General features: G+C 41.8%; 1 protein-coding gene across 1 annotated transcript in view; it reads right to left on the bottom strand.

Moving 5' to 3' along the window:
- The window catches only part of Bend6 (BEN domain containing 6), a 34,204-nt gene extending 18,664 nt beyond the window's left edge, over positions 1–15,540 (bottom strand). Inside the window, exons 1-2 of the mRNA XM_059282073.1 lie at positions 15,337–15,540; positions 6,966–7,143 (exon numbers count right to left, since the gene is read on the bottom strand). Of these exons, the coding sequence (XP_059138056.1) occupies positions 6,966–7,143; positions 15,337–15,456 (298 nt within the window). The 5' untranslated portion in view covers positions 15,457–15,540. The remainder of the gene's footprint in view (positions 1–6,965; positions 7,144–15,336) is intronic.
- Between the last annotated feature and the right edge of the window lie 84 nt (positions 15,541–15,624).

Raw genomic sequence — 15,624 nt, 5'->3', positions numbered from 1 at the left:
ATAATATCTGATGGGAAACTGAAGAGAGTATGTATACGAACACCTTTTAAAGGGCTTTTCTTTCTCTCTCTCCTCCATCTCTCTCCCTTCTTTGTCTTTTCTTTTCCTCCTTTTATAAAAATCCTATATTTCATCTTAGTTATAGCAATATAATTTACATATGAAGTAACTATTAATAGACTCATTTGATATGGTTTTCAATAGAACAAAGGAAGAAGTACGAGGTTATAAAATGCTTCTCTTTTTTTTTTGCTGGTCATTGTGGCAAATGTGTTCATAATATTATGTCTAACTCCTAGTGCACTGATGGTCAGAGGGATAAAAAGAAGGATCAATCTTCCCAAGCACTGCCTCAGAGGAGAAACAATGTGGGATTCTTTTGGATGGCAAAATGGTTCTTGCTACTTCCATGCATTGAATGTTGAATTCACATATCCACTCTAAGGCAGGGGGAGGCACCCTTCCTCATTACCTAATATGACCCTCTCTGGTCTCCTTTTGTCATTTCTGAGTTTGAGTCACATTATGTAACATTATAATTTCCAGGCACATCCACTTCCCTACACATTTCATTCTTCTTTACAGCTGAATAATATTCCATAATGTCCACGCACTGCATTTTCATTGTCCAGTGTTCTGCTAATGCACATCTAGACTTGTAGATGTAACCAACCTTCTTATTAAATAAGAAACACAGAACCAATGCAAAGAAGAAAGCCAAGAGGTCAGAGCTAAGAGCTAAAACCTTACCCTTCCTCCTGCAGTGGTCCTACCTCTCCGAACTCACTACCCCTGTGTTAATGTCTTTATATAGTGTTCCTGTTCTGCCTTCTCATTGGTTGTAAACCCAACCACATGACCACCTCGTCACGGCCTGTCTGTATAGGCCTCCAGGTTTTCCTTGCTTGGTATTGAGATTAAAGGCATGTGTGTCCAATAGCATGAGACTCTTAATCTCAGGGTCGTGGGTTCGTGCCCCACGTTGGGCGCCATTTGTAGCTAGAGTTTTCCTGCCTGGCCCACAGGCAGGACAAATCTCTATCATCTGCCAGTCCCACAGCCTCAGACCCGACCAAGTAAACACAGAGACTTATATTGGTTACAAACTGTATGGCTGTGGCAGGCTTCTTGCTAACTGTTCTTACAGCTTAAATTAATCCATTTCCATTAATCTATACCTTGCCACGTGTGGCTCGTGGCTTACCGGCATCTTCACATGCTGTTTCTCATCGTGGTGGCTGGCAGTGTCTCTCTGACTCAGCCTTCCACTTCCCAGCTTTATTCTCCTCCTTGTCCCGCCTACATAGACTGCTTGTTTCTTTATTACTGCAGTGAACATGGGTGTGGGCTCATCTGTGTGGCAGGATGTAGTCCTTTGTGTCTACACCCAGGACTGAAATAACTGGGTCATAATTAGTAGTTCTGTTTTTAATTTTTTGAGGTACCTCCAAACAGATTTCCATAATGTCTACACTGGTTTTTACTTCCCCAGCAGCGAGTAAAGGACCTTCTTCCCCACATTCTTTCTGGCATTTGTCAGACTTCTTGATAACAGATTTCTTTTTTTTTTTTTTTTTTTGGTTTTTCGAGACAGGGTTTCTCTGTGTAGCTTTGCGCCTTTCCTGGGACTCACTTGGTAGTCCAGGCTGGCCTCGAACTCACAGAGATCCGCCTGGCTCTGCCTCCCGAGTGCTGGGATTAAAGGCGTGCGCCACCACCGCCCGGCCGATAACAGATTTCTTGATAACAGTCATTCTGAATAAGGTGAGGTGACATCTCAAAGTTGTTTTAATTTGCATTTCTCTCATAAATAAGGATACTAAACACTGTAAAAAATAGTTACCAGCCCGTTGTATTTCTTTTGAGAACTGGCTGTTCACTTCATTACATCATTTCCTGCCTGGCTGTTTTGTTTCCTTGGTGTTTAATTTTTGCTGTGTTTTGTCTGAAGTATATGGTAAAGATTTTCTCCCATCCTGTGGGCTACTTGTTCTGTTAATAGTTTATTTGATGTGCAGAAACTTTTAATTTTCATGTAGTCCCACTGTATACTGACAATGAACTCTAAGAGAAAGAAATTAGGAAAAACATCTCATTCATAACAGCTCCAAAAAATAAGGTAACTAGGAATAAACTAAACCAAAGAAGTGAACGACTTCCAAATTGAAAAAACTTTAAGACATTGAAAAAACAAATCACAGACACTAGGCAACAGGAAGACCTTTCACCTCCCTAGATTAGTAGAATTAATGTAATAAAAATGGCTATATATCAAAATTGACTTACATATTTAGTACAATAGTCCTTAAAATCCAGATATTGTACTCCACAGATTTAGAAAAACCCAACAGGAGTATTCACATGGAACCAGAAATGACCTTGAATAGCCAAAGCAATCTCATGAAGAAAGAACTCTTCTAGGAGTATCACAGATTCTAACCTCATACTATGCTACAGAGCCTTGGTGCAGGCATAAAACCAGTTACAACAGCAGAGCAGAACAGGGGACTTGGAAACAGACTGATAAAGCTAAGGTGTTGTGCAAAATTTTTTTTTAAGGTGTGTTATATTCACTTATGCTGTGGAATATTTGCTTAATGACGCACAGATGTGTTGCATTCTTTTATGTTGCATTTGTTTAACTCTGTGAAGCTGTGTTACTTTGCCTGTCTAAAACACCTGATTGGTCTAATAAATAGCTAAAGGGCCAATAGCAAGGCAGGAGAAAGGATAGGAAGGGCTGGCAGGCAGAGAGAATATATAGGAGAAGTCTGGGAAGATGAGAACAAGAAATGATAAAAATGAGAAAAAGAAGACTATAGGGGTCAGCCACACAGTCACATAGCCAGTCACGGAGTAAGAGTGAAAGTAAGATATACAGAAGCAAGAGAAAGGTAAAAGTCCAGAGGCAAAAGGTAGATGGGATAATTTAAAGCTAAGAAAAGCTAGCAAGAAATGAGCCAAGCTAAGGCTGGTCATTTATAAGAAAGAATAAGCCTCTGTGTGTGATTTATTTGGAAGCTGGGTAGTGCCCCCCCCCCAAGCAAAGAGCAAGGAGTAAAGAGTAGAAAGAGCAAAAAGAACCAACTACACTAAGGTTATCAAATTTTTGACAGAGGTGGTAAAAACATGCAATGGGAAAAAGCAACCCATTCAATAAAATGGTGTTGGCAAAACTGGATTCTACCACTGCACAATGAAATTAGTTTCTTAACTCCGACCTTGCACAAAAATGAACTCAAGATGAATCAAATATCTTAATTCAAAATCCAAAACACTGAAATTGCTATAGGAAAATAGAGGGAATACTTCAAGATATTGGGGGTAGCAAGCACTTTTGAACAAAGCCCTCCAGTGGCCAAGGAACTAGTCTCAAGAATCAACAGATGCGACCAAGGCAATTTAAATTTTTCTTTTTGAGACAGCATCTCAGTGTGGCCAAAGATGACACTTAACTCCTGGTCCTCCTGCTTCTGCCTCCTATGTGCTGGGATTACAGGCGTGTGTTACCACGCCCGACTTCAGGAGTTTTTCCATGGATAAAAGGAGAAAAGTAGGGCAGAAGGTGGAGAATCAAATGACTTAAAAGTTTTATTTTTATTTATTTATTTTTTAATTTCATGTGTATGAGTATTTGCCTGCATGTATGTCTGTGTCATGTGTGTGCTTGGTGTTCAGAGGCCAGAAAAGAGCACCGGATACCCTGGAACTGGAGTTACAGATGGCTTTGAGCCTCTATGTATGTACTGAGAATTGAACCTGGGTCCTCTGGAGGAGCAGTCAGTGCTCTTAACTGCTAAGTTATCTCTTCAGCCCTCTATAGGGTTGCAAGCCTCAAGAATACATTATAGAGATTTAGCTGTATATAATAAAGCTATACCTAGAAAGGTCAAGGAATTTTTCTAGAGGAAAGCCATATTCAGGGAATATTTGGCATTATTCAGCTTTTAATATATCAGCTGTCTTCTGCTATGAATTTCTTGTGCGTTCATATACTACTAGGCCTTACCAGTAAAAGTATAAGCTTCTCAGACCTACTGCTAATCTGAACTAGGTAACACCCCTACAAAGCCTAGGAGACATGTGGGCATGTAGATGCATAACTTTGTTTCTTGTGCAAATGAAGCTCTGACCATCTCTTTCTGTCAGGCCTAGAGGAATTCCAGAGCTATTGACTCAGGACCAAAGAGTTTTTTTTTGCATAACCAGGTGCAGTAAAGACTGGAGCAGAATTCCTGGTCCAGACAGAGTCGCATGGCTGGAGGAGAGAGGAATAAGGCAGAGTTTTCTGTAGATGGTAGGGTGAATGTGGCACAGCCAGACAAGAGAGGAGCAAGAAAAAGTTTTTGCAGATTGTAGGTGGATTTGAATGAGGTCAGGAGAGGAGGAGAGGAAGGAAACATGGGAGATGGAGGAATGGAGGATGAAGATGAGATCAAGAGCATAAGAGCTTAGTTAGGGCTGTGAGAGGACAGGAAGAGAAGGGACAGAGAGGAGCTAAGCATGAGGGCAGAAAAGAAGCTGTGTAGAGAGAGAACTGACTCAGAAGAATAAAGTGTATGGGCTAAGAGTTTCGTGTACCTAGATTCAGTTAATATTGTCAAAGATTAGATTATCAGCTGGTTGTAGATTCTTCTCGGACCCTGGCAGTGGGCTATAGAGGGGCTGGACTTCCCATAGTCTGAGTTACTATAGCTTTCTTTTTCCTTCCTCTCTCCCTCTCTCCCCCTCTCTCCCTCCCTCTTTCTGCTTCTGCAGTCAATATAAAACCAACCAAACAAACAAACAAAAAACAGATGAAGGCAATAATAAGTTACCATTCCCAAATCTCCCAGCTTGTGCTAGGCATTGGGTATAGAAGTTATCTTTGTTTCATCCAATTCCCATAGTAACAAGGAAACAACACATTTTGACCCATTTTGTAGATGAGGAAGTTGAAACTGGGGGAGAGGGCAGAGAAAGAGGACACACCAACGTGCTATAGCTAGTGAGTACACTTGGGACCGAAATCAAAGTGTATAACCCTGCTGTGGGATGGTCTGTATGTCAAATATGTTGCTGATTGGTCAATAAATAAATCACTGATTGGCCAGTGGCCAGGCAGGAAGTATAGGCGGGACTAACAGAGAGGAGAATTGAGAGAACAGGAAGCTGGGTGAGGGAGACACTGCCAGCCGCCACCATGACAAGCCGCATGTGAAGATCCCGGTAAGCCACGAGCCATGTGGCAAGGTATAGATTTATGGAAATGGATTAATTTAAGCTGTAAGAACAGTTAGCAAGAAGCCTGCCATGGCCATACAGTTTGTAAGCAATATAAGTCTCTGTGTTTACTTGGTTGGGTCTGAGCAGCTGTGGGACTGGCAGGTGAGAGAGATTTGTCCTGACTGTGGGCAAGGCAGGAAAACTCTAGCTACATAACTCTAAATCAGAGCTCGACCAGCAAGTTATTCTAATGTTTTGTCCTTGCTTTCCAGCACATTCAAAGCTTGAGAGCAGATTACATCACAACAGGAATTCTGTTCTCTGAAAATGTCACCAAAAGAAAACAACAATTACAAAAATCGCAATCTTTAAAGCAAAGAACTAAGGGGCTGATGGTTACTTAATGGAATAAACACACCTCTGCTCACATGTGGCTTGTTGTTTTTACAGCTATGAAATTCTTTTTTTTTTTTTTTTTTTTTTTGGTTTTTCGAGACAGGGTTTCTCTGTGTAGCTTTGCACCTTTTCCTGGAACTCACTTGGTAGCCCAGGCTGGCCTCGAACTCACAGAGATCCGCCTGGCTCTGCCTCCCGAGTGCTGGTATTAAAGGCGTGCGCCACCACCGCCCGGCTATGAAATTCTTAAATTTGATATATATCTTAGTCACTTAGGCAAGTGACTCATTTGTCAACCTCCGACTTCACTCATGTTCTAGCCTCTGTCATCTTGTCTGTCCCCAAGCCTTCTATGGAACTACACACTTCATTTCCATAGTTACTGTCCTAGAGTAGCTGCTATCAGGCTAGTCTGGATGGCCGTGACACCTCCTGGTGGCTGGTCCTCACCTTCTTTCCTGTGCCACCTGTACCAGTTCTGGACCCAGAAGCACACTGTCAAAACGTTCTGTGTATTTGGAGTTTCACATCATGATGTTGAAGATATGAGAACTGCCAGATACTCAGCAGTTCATAAAGCCCAGAGGGCTGAACTGTGACCTGAAGCCGTATCATTCTTGAAAAATAAATATGAAGTTGGGGGGGGGGGCATGCTGGGAGGGCCTGGGAGGAGCTGAGGGGAGGAAATGGAGGTGGGTATGATCATAATACATTGTATACATATATCAAATACCCAAAGAACAACACCATTGTAAAATAAACTGGAACACAAACAGATCCTACAGAGAAGAGAAAAGCATCAAGCCAGGTTTTTGTTTGTGTGTGTGTTTATTTTTTTGTTTTTAATTTTCTTAGACTGACCCTTTTCTATTTGCTTCTAGACTGTAGTCATGCTCTTAAGCAACTGTTCCCAAAACAAAGCTCACATGCAGCCCATGGAGCCAGTGGTATCAGTGGCTCATAGTTGATCACAACAGTCCCCTTTGTAGGGTCTTCCTGAAGGAAAAGTGGAAGGAGTCCCGGTGGACACCACGGCATGTTTGTTTGGCCTGACTAGATTTTTTCCCCCTCTGGGGCCCAGCATGTAAACACCTTAAGTTAAATTCAGTAAATAGCTATTGAACACTACTAAATGAATACAAGATTTGGGACATTGTGAGACAATCTAAATTATGTGTGCAATGACTTAATGCTTCCATATTTAAATTTTGCTGCGGACCGATTTCTTAAAATGTAATTTTGGAGCTCTCTCGGGAACTGATTTTTCTTTTCCATTTTTAACTGCTGATCTACAATGATCCAACGTTTTACACCAATCACACACTGTCCCTTCTGTCTGAAGTGCCAATCCCTCTGAGGTTTACCTTGTAACATGACCAAAGACTGCCGAAGTCGGCTGTTCTCCTTCCGGATGTTCGTCAGTTTTTCTTTCAGGTTTTTGATTTTGGTACAAAGTTCCTCCTTGGACAGTTCTGCTAAGGGAGTTTCATCATCGCTGGAGCTCTCGCCAGGCAGGAAGGCATTTCCAGAATACGGGCCTCTCTAAAACACAAGGCACATTCAACCAAAGACACCTTGCAGTTCCTTTAAAGCCACCCCACGCTTGTATGCCAGCACCAAACTGAGTGATTGTGAATTTTTAATAACAACTTGAATTTGCCGAGGAAGTCTCACAGAATAATTCAGTTTGGTGCTGGGACAGACATAGACAACATTGCCAAGAAATAGGACAGAGAGGTTAAGAAATAGATGCCTGAGCCTGAAAATTTGGATGTATGATAGAGTGGGCTGGCAGCTCACCAGGGAAGTGAGATCCGCTCAACCAAGGATGCTAAAATGCTGCTGGCCCATTCAGCCTTGGAAAAACAGGTAAAGAAATGGGTCCCCGCCTCATTCTAAACACACATGCATGCACTAACACACATACACACTCACACACAGACAGAGATTCATACACACATACACCCATATGTTGGTGCTTACACATGTATAAACATATACATGCATACTCACACACATGCACATACATATTTATACATATATACACACACAGTTGCATACAAATCCCTGCATACATTAATAATTTATACATCAAAAGCATATGCAAAAATTATACAAAAGACATAATTTAAAACTTGGAGTGGGCATTTCTTAAGATATAAAATCTCTAATTGCAATATTTAAAAAGAACTTTTATTCATAGGCACACTAAACAGAGAAAAAGACAATAAGAACCAATTGAAAATTGGCTATAATATGATGTTTGTGGTCTTGTTATATGTAATACATTATATATGTTACATTTAATATAATGTCATATCTGCAGTGTTGTTAATCAAAACAAACTCAATGGAAAAGTGAGCAAATGATATGAAGGGGGCATTTTACAGAACAGAAAACGTATATGGCTCATCAGTAGACACAGAGATACTCAGTTTCATTAGTGAGCAGAGATAAGGTCAAAATCATCAATTACCATTTGGGCAAAAACCATGGAATCTGACAAAACTAAATAGAGTGGGCATGGATCATTGAAATTCTCTATACGTTGCTGCAGGAAGAGAACTTGGCCCACCACTTTGGAAAACACTGTGATACTCTCCTGTGAAGTTTAAAATTTACCTCCTGTGCTCTTGCAATGATCCCCGGATCTGTGTGTGCATACAGGAAAACATGTCCAAGACTTCCAACAGAAGCAAGATTAATAACGGTGAGAATCTGAAGGCAATCCAAGTGTCTACTGTCAGGACAGGGGACAGGGCACTTGGGCTGAACTCAGACAGTGGGATTTACACAGCATGACAGTGATAAGTCACATGACAGGGGACAGGGCACTTGGGCTGGACTCAGACAGTGGGATTTACACACCATGACAGTGATAAGTCACATGACAGGGGACAGGGCACTTGGGCTGGACTCAGACAGTGGGATTTACACAGCATGACAGTGATAAGTCACATGACAGGGGACAGGGCTCTTGGGCTGGACTCAGACAGTGGGATTTACACAGCATGACAGTGATAAGTCACATGACAGGGGACAGGGCACTTGGGCTGGACTCAGACAGTGGGATTTACACAGCATGACAGTGATAAGTCACATGACAGGGGACAGGGCACTTGGGCTGGACTCAGACAGTGGGATTTACCCAGCACTGACAGTGGATAAATTAGAGCCACAGAGAATCAATGTTAGTACAATGCAGAGTGAAACAAGCAAGTTCCAGAGGTAAATGTACAATGTATCATTTGGACAGTTAAGAAGTAAACAAGCCAGTAAGTGGCACACACACTTGCCAGCTCTTTAGGAGGCTGAGGCAGGGGGATCACTTGACTCCAGGAAACAAGGTCACTCTTTAAATAAACACATGCATAGGAAAAGAGGATTTATTTATTTATTTATTCCTCAGTCTCCCTGTCCAAAGTATTTATTTATTTATTTATTTATTTATTTATTTATTTATTTATTCCTCAGTCTCCCTGTCCAAACAGCAGTGCTGCTATCACTGTGTGTATCAGAAGCTTTCCTTGTGTTAGAACCTTTTCCTTTTCTATTCCTCAGGCTTCTTCTCCCAAGCTTAGACTCTAGGCCAGGGGTTCTCAACCTGTGAGTCTCGACCCCTTTGGGGATTCCCTAAGAGCATCAGAAAGCACAGATATTTACATTACAATTCATAGCAGTAGCAAAATTATAAAGTGGGAACAGAAATAATTTTATGGTTGGGGGGTCACCACAACGTGAGGAACTGTATTAAAGGGTCACAGCATTAGGAAGGTTGAGAACCACTGCTCTAGGGAACTTGGGATTTGATCTTTATAAATCTAATACTAGGCTGTGTACAGTAGGCATTTTGCCATCTCTGTTACTGTGGTAAGATGTGATAGGCTTTTCTTCCCCTGTAGCTCATTCCCATCCTTTCCTTCTCTCTACTTTGCATTCACAGTTTCTCTATTGGGATTGCCACAAAGCTCATTCTTTGATTTATTGTCTCAGAGAAAAGAAAGTACAGATTCACCCAAAAGAAAGCCCTGGTTTATTTTTTAGTTTTACAAATAGCTTTTGAGGTCAAAAGTGAGACAATAATTGGAAATGTCTCAAACAATGATGAGATTAAAAAAAAAAAAAAACCAAACCACAAACTACTAAACTGGTGTGTGTGTACACACACATATGTATACACACAAATACACATATAAGAGCCATTATGTGTGTGTGTCTGGAAATTACAGTGTTTAAGGCCACATATAAACACAAAAATTCAGATGCATATAGCATGAAAATTTAAAAAAAATGAACCTGAGGTCAGGCAGTGGTAGCACACACCTTTAATCCCAGCACTCGGGAGGCAGAGGCAGGCGGATCTCTGTGAGTTTGAGGCCAGCCTGGTCTACAGAGCGAGTTCCAGGAAAGGCACCAAAGCTACACAGACACCCTGTCTTGAAAAACAAACAAACAAACAAGAGCCTGAGAATAGAAAAGAGAAAGGCCATGGCACAGGGAAAGCTCATGCTATAAGGCATTCTGGTGCTTGGAGTGGGAGCCTGGAGAATAAAGAACAAAAATTTCAGAAAGTCAAAGTCCAATGTCTGTGTTCCACCTTCACTGGTTCTTTTGGCAGAATTTCAGGAGTGGGAACGTGGGAGGTGAACATCCATGTAAGGAGGGACAGTGGGGCCACAGACTACCTCCCTGCTTGTTATCAGTGTACCCTACAGTCTCTGAAGAGCCTCGTGGTCCAGCATAACTTCAGGGAAGCACGTGGCCTCTCTGGGCCATAGACAGAAACAGTCAAACCAGTGTTTAGACAAGTGGGTGAAAACCAGCATCCAGACTCTCCAGAGCTCATGCCAAGCAGCTAGAAAATCCAAAGGGTCCTGATGTCCTAGTCAGGAGATAGGCAAGTGTTTGAGGGAACTGATAAAAGACAGCATGTAGCGAGAGACTACACAAAGTGCCACTGTGGAAGGTGGCCACGGGTCCCAAGCTGGCGAAGCGTGGGGGTGGTGCCAACAGAATCCCCAAAGGGCCTGGAAGGGTGGAACACTAATGGATACCTAGGGACTAGTCAGGGACATTAAGAACTTTGGTAGAAGAGATACGTCCCTCCCCAAATGCTGAGATGATATGCAAGCCTTCCCCAAACCTGGATCACTTCCCGAGGAAAACAGTGGAGTGGAGGAGGGAAAGAAGAATGTAGGATTGATTGAAGCTTCAATCGTGAAGTGACTAAAACAGTATTAACAACAGCCCAAAGGGGATGTCTCACAGTGAATGGAGAAGCTTAGGTTTTATTGTTTGATTTGAGTTTTGGTTTGGTCTTCTCAAGCAGGAACAGAGACTCAAAAGCCTGATGAGATCAGTCACAGGAAAATGTAACCAAACCTTTGTATGATTTGTGATACGTATATTCAGTTCTCACAAACACATAAATATGCGTTTCATTTTTATATGTGAGTTTGTGTAGATATATATGAATGCAATATATACAATAGTAATGAAAATTACCATAGCTAATGTACTCTTATTATAAGTGCAAATCTTAGGGGAAAAACCATGCATTTGATTAAATGTAAATGAAAGGTAGTTTGAAAACTGCCTGTTCAGACAAGAATTCTATGGATAGTAATTGGTCTTATTCTTATTAGCAACTTTTAGAAAGTTCCTGTAAGAAAGGAATTCAAGCAAGATCACCAGAGGAAGGGAGGGAGGAAGGAAGACAATGCGGAATTGACTGGAAGAATTTGTTATCTTTCAAACTTCATTACAACAGACTGATTTCTAAATAGGCAAAACAATGAGAATTGAATGGGAAAATCCACCAGAATGGAGCCAGAACCCCAAAGGAAAGTTGGCAGAGGAAGAGAGTGCTCACTGTGTCTAAGTAGCTATGTTCTCTCACTCCTTCATGGAAATAGGTACGGACGGGGACACACAGCTCTTAGCTGAAGACTTCACTTCCCAGACTCTTATGCTACTCACTGTGGCCACATCTAAGTTCCTTCATGATCAGAAACAATATGTGCCATGACTGGCCCACAACCTTAAAGGAATGAAAGCTTCCTACCTGAATCTTTTTCCTGAAATCATTAGGAGTTAGTTGTTAGAGACAAAGCTGTGTGTTGAGGAAGAAGATGGATCAACTGTGAGAATCTTCAGCACCACGAAGCTTCCATGTCAGGCTAATCTTCAAGATTAGAGGAATGTTCCACAATTACTTCCCCAGGTCAACAGCAGGTAGATTTTAACCCTGTTTTCTCAAGAGCCTTCCTGTGTGATCTCTGATGATGGAATCCAGCCCACATGAGATGCTTTGGAGTCAAGGGATACCTTCAAGTATTTTGTTTCATAAGGCCTTTAGGTAACTGCTATCAATTGGAGAGAAAAGAGCCTGAACACAGATGTAATAAGGGCTTTCAGGCCCAAGATCTTTGACCAAATAAGATCTCTGGTTGGAGTGAATTGCAATGGAAACAAACAGAATTATGTAGTTTGGAAAGGTATTAAGATTTTGAGGACAGCAAAGTTCCAAAGACAGCACCATGCTGGCCTCAAGAGCATGTGCTTATTTTACCCCTGCGCATCTTCAAGCCCATGCTAGCAAGTTACAATAAGAGATCTGATGAAAATCAGAAATACGGATATTAATGCTGATACCGATAATATTAATACTGATGATATTGATAAGAAAGTATGAATGTAAAAAGGCCTGTGCATTGCCCCTGGGCATGTTGACTGGGTGGATGGGGAGGCTTCAGAAAACCATCTTATGTGGCAATGCAGTATTGTGAAAATATCTCTTACAGTCTACCTGACCAAAGCTTTTGCTGGACCTCAGCCAGAGTTAATAATACACCTTGAGGTCACTTAAGACTAAAGACTGCTAACTGTGTACTTTGCCTTTTTCAAAAACAAAACAAAACAAAACAAAAACAAAAACGAACAAAAATAAATTAAAAAAAAACTACCTTTAAGAGAAGAATGTAACAGTCAACCTTACTTGCCTTGGATTAGCTTACATGGGAATTAGCTGGATTTCCCGACCTAAGCTAATGCATAGCTGTCGTCTTACATTATGTATTCTTTCATGCCTCTGACCTGGAGTAATGTATGTGTATCATTTGCTGAAGGCAGCCAATACAGAGGTTGGAAGCAACTTTCTAAAATCTACCATGAAGGTTGAAAGCCTCTGTTTATGGATATTGTTTGATAAACCACGTGTGTAGTTGTTTGTAGTCTGGGTCTGTGGTGATGTTGTATTCCCCAAACTATTGTGCACCCTAATAAACTTATCTGGGGTCAGAGAACAGAACAGCCACTAGATAGACATAGAGGCCAGAAAATGGTGGCACTCACACCTTTAATCCTAGCATTCCAAAGGCAGAGACCTGTCTGGATCTCTGTGAGTTCAAAGCCATACTGGAAACAGCCAGGCTTGGTGACACACGCCTTTAATCCCAGGAAGTGATGGCAGGAAGCAGAAAGGTATATAAGGCGTGAAAACCAGGAACTAGAGCGGGTTAAGCTTTTAGGCTTTTGAGCAACAGTTAAGCTGAGATCCATTTGGATGAGGACTGAGAGGCTTCCAGTCTGAGGAAACAGGATCAGCTGAGGAATTGGCAAGGCGAGGTGGCTGTGGCTTGTTCTGCTTTTCTGATCTTCCAGTGTTGACCCCAATACCTGGCTCCTGGTTTGTTTTTATTAACAAGACCTTCTAAGATTTGTGCTACATGGGTCAGTTGGGATCAGTTGGAGCCAGTGACTTGCAAAACTCTGTCAAATATTTCTGTAAAGTGTCCCATTTCTTACCCCTGTGATGCTTTCTATGCTCTTCCATTGCTGGAGATGTCTTTCTGTATGATGTGAATGTGTTGCTCTGAGTTGATTGATAAATAAAACATTGATTGGCCAGTAGCCAGGCAGGAAGTATAGGATAGGTGGGACAAGCAGGGAAGAGAATTCTGGGAGGTGGAAGGCTGAGTCAGGAGATGCTGCCAGCCGCCACCATGAGAAGCAAGATGTAAGGATACCGGTAAGCCATGAGCCATGTGGCAAGATACAGATTTATAGAAATGGGTTAATTTAAGATATAAAAACTAGATAGCAAAAAGCCTGCCATGGCCATACAGTTTATCAGTAATATAAGTCTCTGTGTGTTTACTGGGTCTGAGTGGCTGCAGGAGCCGGGTGGACACAGCAAAACCCCAGCTACAGTTCCATAAAGACAGAGCCCTTTGTCAGGGACAGAGTCACACCACAGCCACACAGCAGACATACACAGACACAGACAGTCACACACAGAGAAGACAGATGCCCAAGACAGACACACAGGGACAGATTCACAAGACAGCCTTCAGGCTCAGACAACATCCAGACAGGTGACAGAGAGAGCATGAAGTAGAGACTTCAGATCTGGACTCGCTCTTGGTTAAACGACCTGGGGAGGAAATGCCTTATTCCTTTTCTCAGTGAGACACGAGTGCATTATTGGTGACGTGGAGTTGACCACAAATGCGTTTAATCCATGCAGTCTTATAATGTCTAGTGAAAGGAATAGAAACCAACACACAATTCCCAAGCCACAAGTCATCCTCCTGTGTATTTCCTACAGCTAGAACCAACTGCTGGGAGATAGTTAAGCTAAATCAATGGGTTTTACTTGTTTTAGCTCTAGAAAAAAACCCAAAATGGATAACCATATAAGCTGATGGTAATGTTAATTTGTTTCTCTACAGAACACGTTTTATGATTTATATGTTTCTCATAATATGAAGTCTTATAGTATTTTTTGGAAAATGCAGTGCTTACTGAAAAATCAGAAGTGAATTAAGATTCATACAACGATATCCAGGTGCCACGACATGATATGCACGTAGTATTTTGCAGCGCAGTGTGCATTGCAAGATGAGGAATTCTGAAAACCACTCCACAGATGATGGCTACCTCAGGGATGGTGCATTTAGACAGCAGGGGAACGGAGCCTGTAAAAGGAAAAGCTGCCTGTCCATGGGAAGGTCTTGTAACGGTAAGTAGAAAAGCAAAGCCCATGGCAGTGCGTATGGGAAGTCACACTTCATTATAAATAAAGAAATGCAGGCAGGTCAGGGAAGCAATAGTGGGTGTGAAGTGGGTACAAAGAGCGTGGATCAGAGATGCACATATGAGGGAGACATCACTGTTCACTCCTAAAATATTTAAGTTATCAGAGTGCAATATTTAAAACATTAAGGACGTGCGAATGTAGCATGCTACATGTATTACAAAACGTGTACAAATGTGTGACTGTATAAAGACATATAAATAAAAATAGAAAGTGAACATGTTGGTTAGTTGTCCAAAGTATAGGACAAGGGAATGGGATGGTGAGGATGGCCACGATCTAGGTTCTAAACCGAAGAGCAAAGAGTACGTCTTAATGGAGAAATATACCAATTTCCGCAAAGTACTTTGGGAGGGGAAATATTTTCAGACAGTTTGATGATCTTTTGCTGTACAGAACAGCAAACGAAATTTCAACAATGACATACCTGGTCCTGGCTGAAATGAAGCAGGAAGACTGCCTGTTGACTGTGTTTCTAACTCAAGCTTAAAAAGAATAGAAACTATATTCTCTCAGCTGAGTAAAGAATAAACACAAATTACAAGAAAAGGGGAGAAAGTGCCAAGAAGCAAGGGCAGGGATTGAAGACGGTGCTTGAGCTAGATAAGGAGATGAAATCAAAGCCACAGAAAACCAACCTGTGCTTTATCCACCGTACTATTCGCATCTTCGGAGTTCACCGTCTCTGTCCGCTTCCTTTTTCTTTTTCTAAGAACTTGGTTATCGGTAATGGCATCTGTCTGCAAACTCTTCTGCATTTTTCTCACTTAGTCAGCAGAGGCTTTCTGCAACCATCCAAGGCAGAGACTCCATGTAGGTGCTGCTCTTCCGCATGCAGCTAATGCTTCTCCTTAAAAACAAACACAAAACAGAAGGTGCATCATGCTTCAGCAGGCCGCCTGCTCAGGCTGCCACAGGATGCTTCC

The sequence above is a fragment of the Peromyscus eremicus genome, chromosome 16_21, assembly GCF_949786415.1.
Source record: "Peromyscus eremicus chromosome 16_21, PerEre_H2_v1, whole genome shotgun sequence".
Taxonomy (NCBI): domain Eukaryota; kingdom Metazoa; phylum Chordata; class Mammalia; order Rodentia; family Cricetidae; genus Peromyscus; species Peromyscus eremicus.
This window is presented reverse-complemented; position numbering and strand designations above follow the sequence as displayed.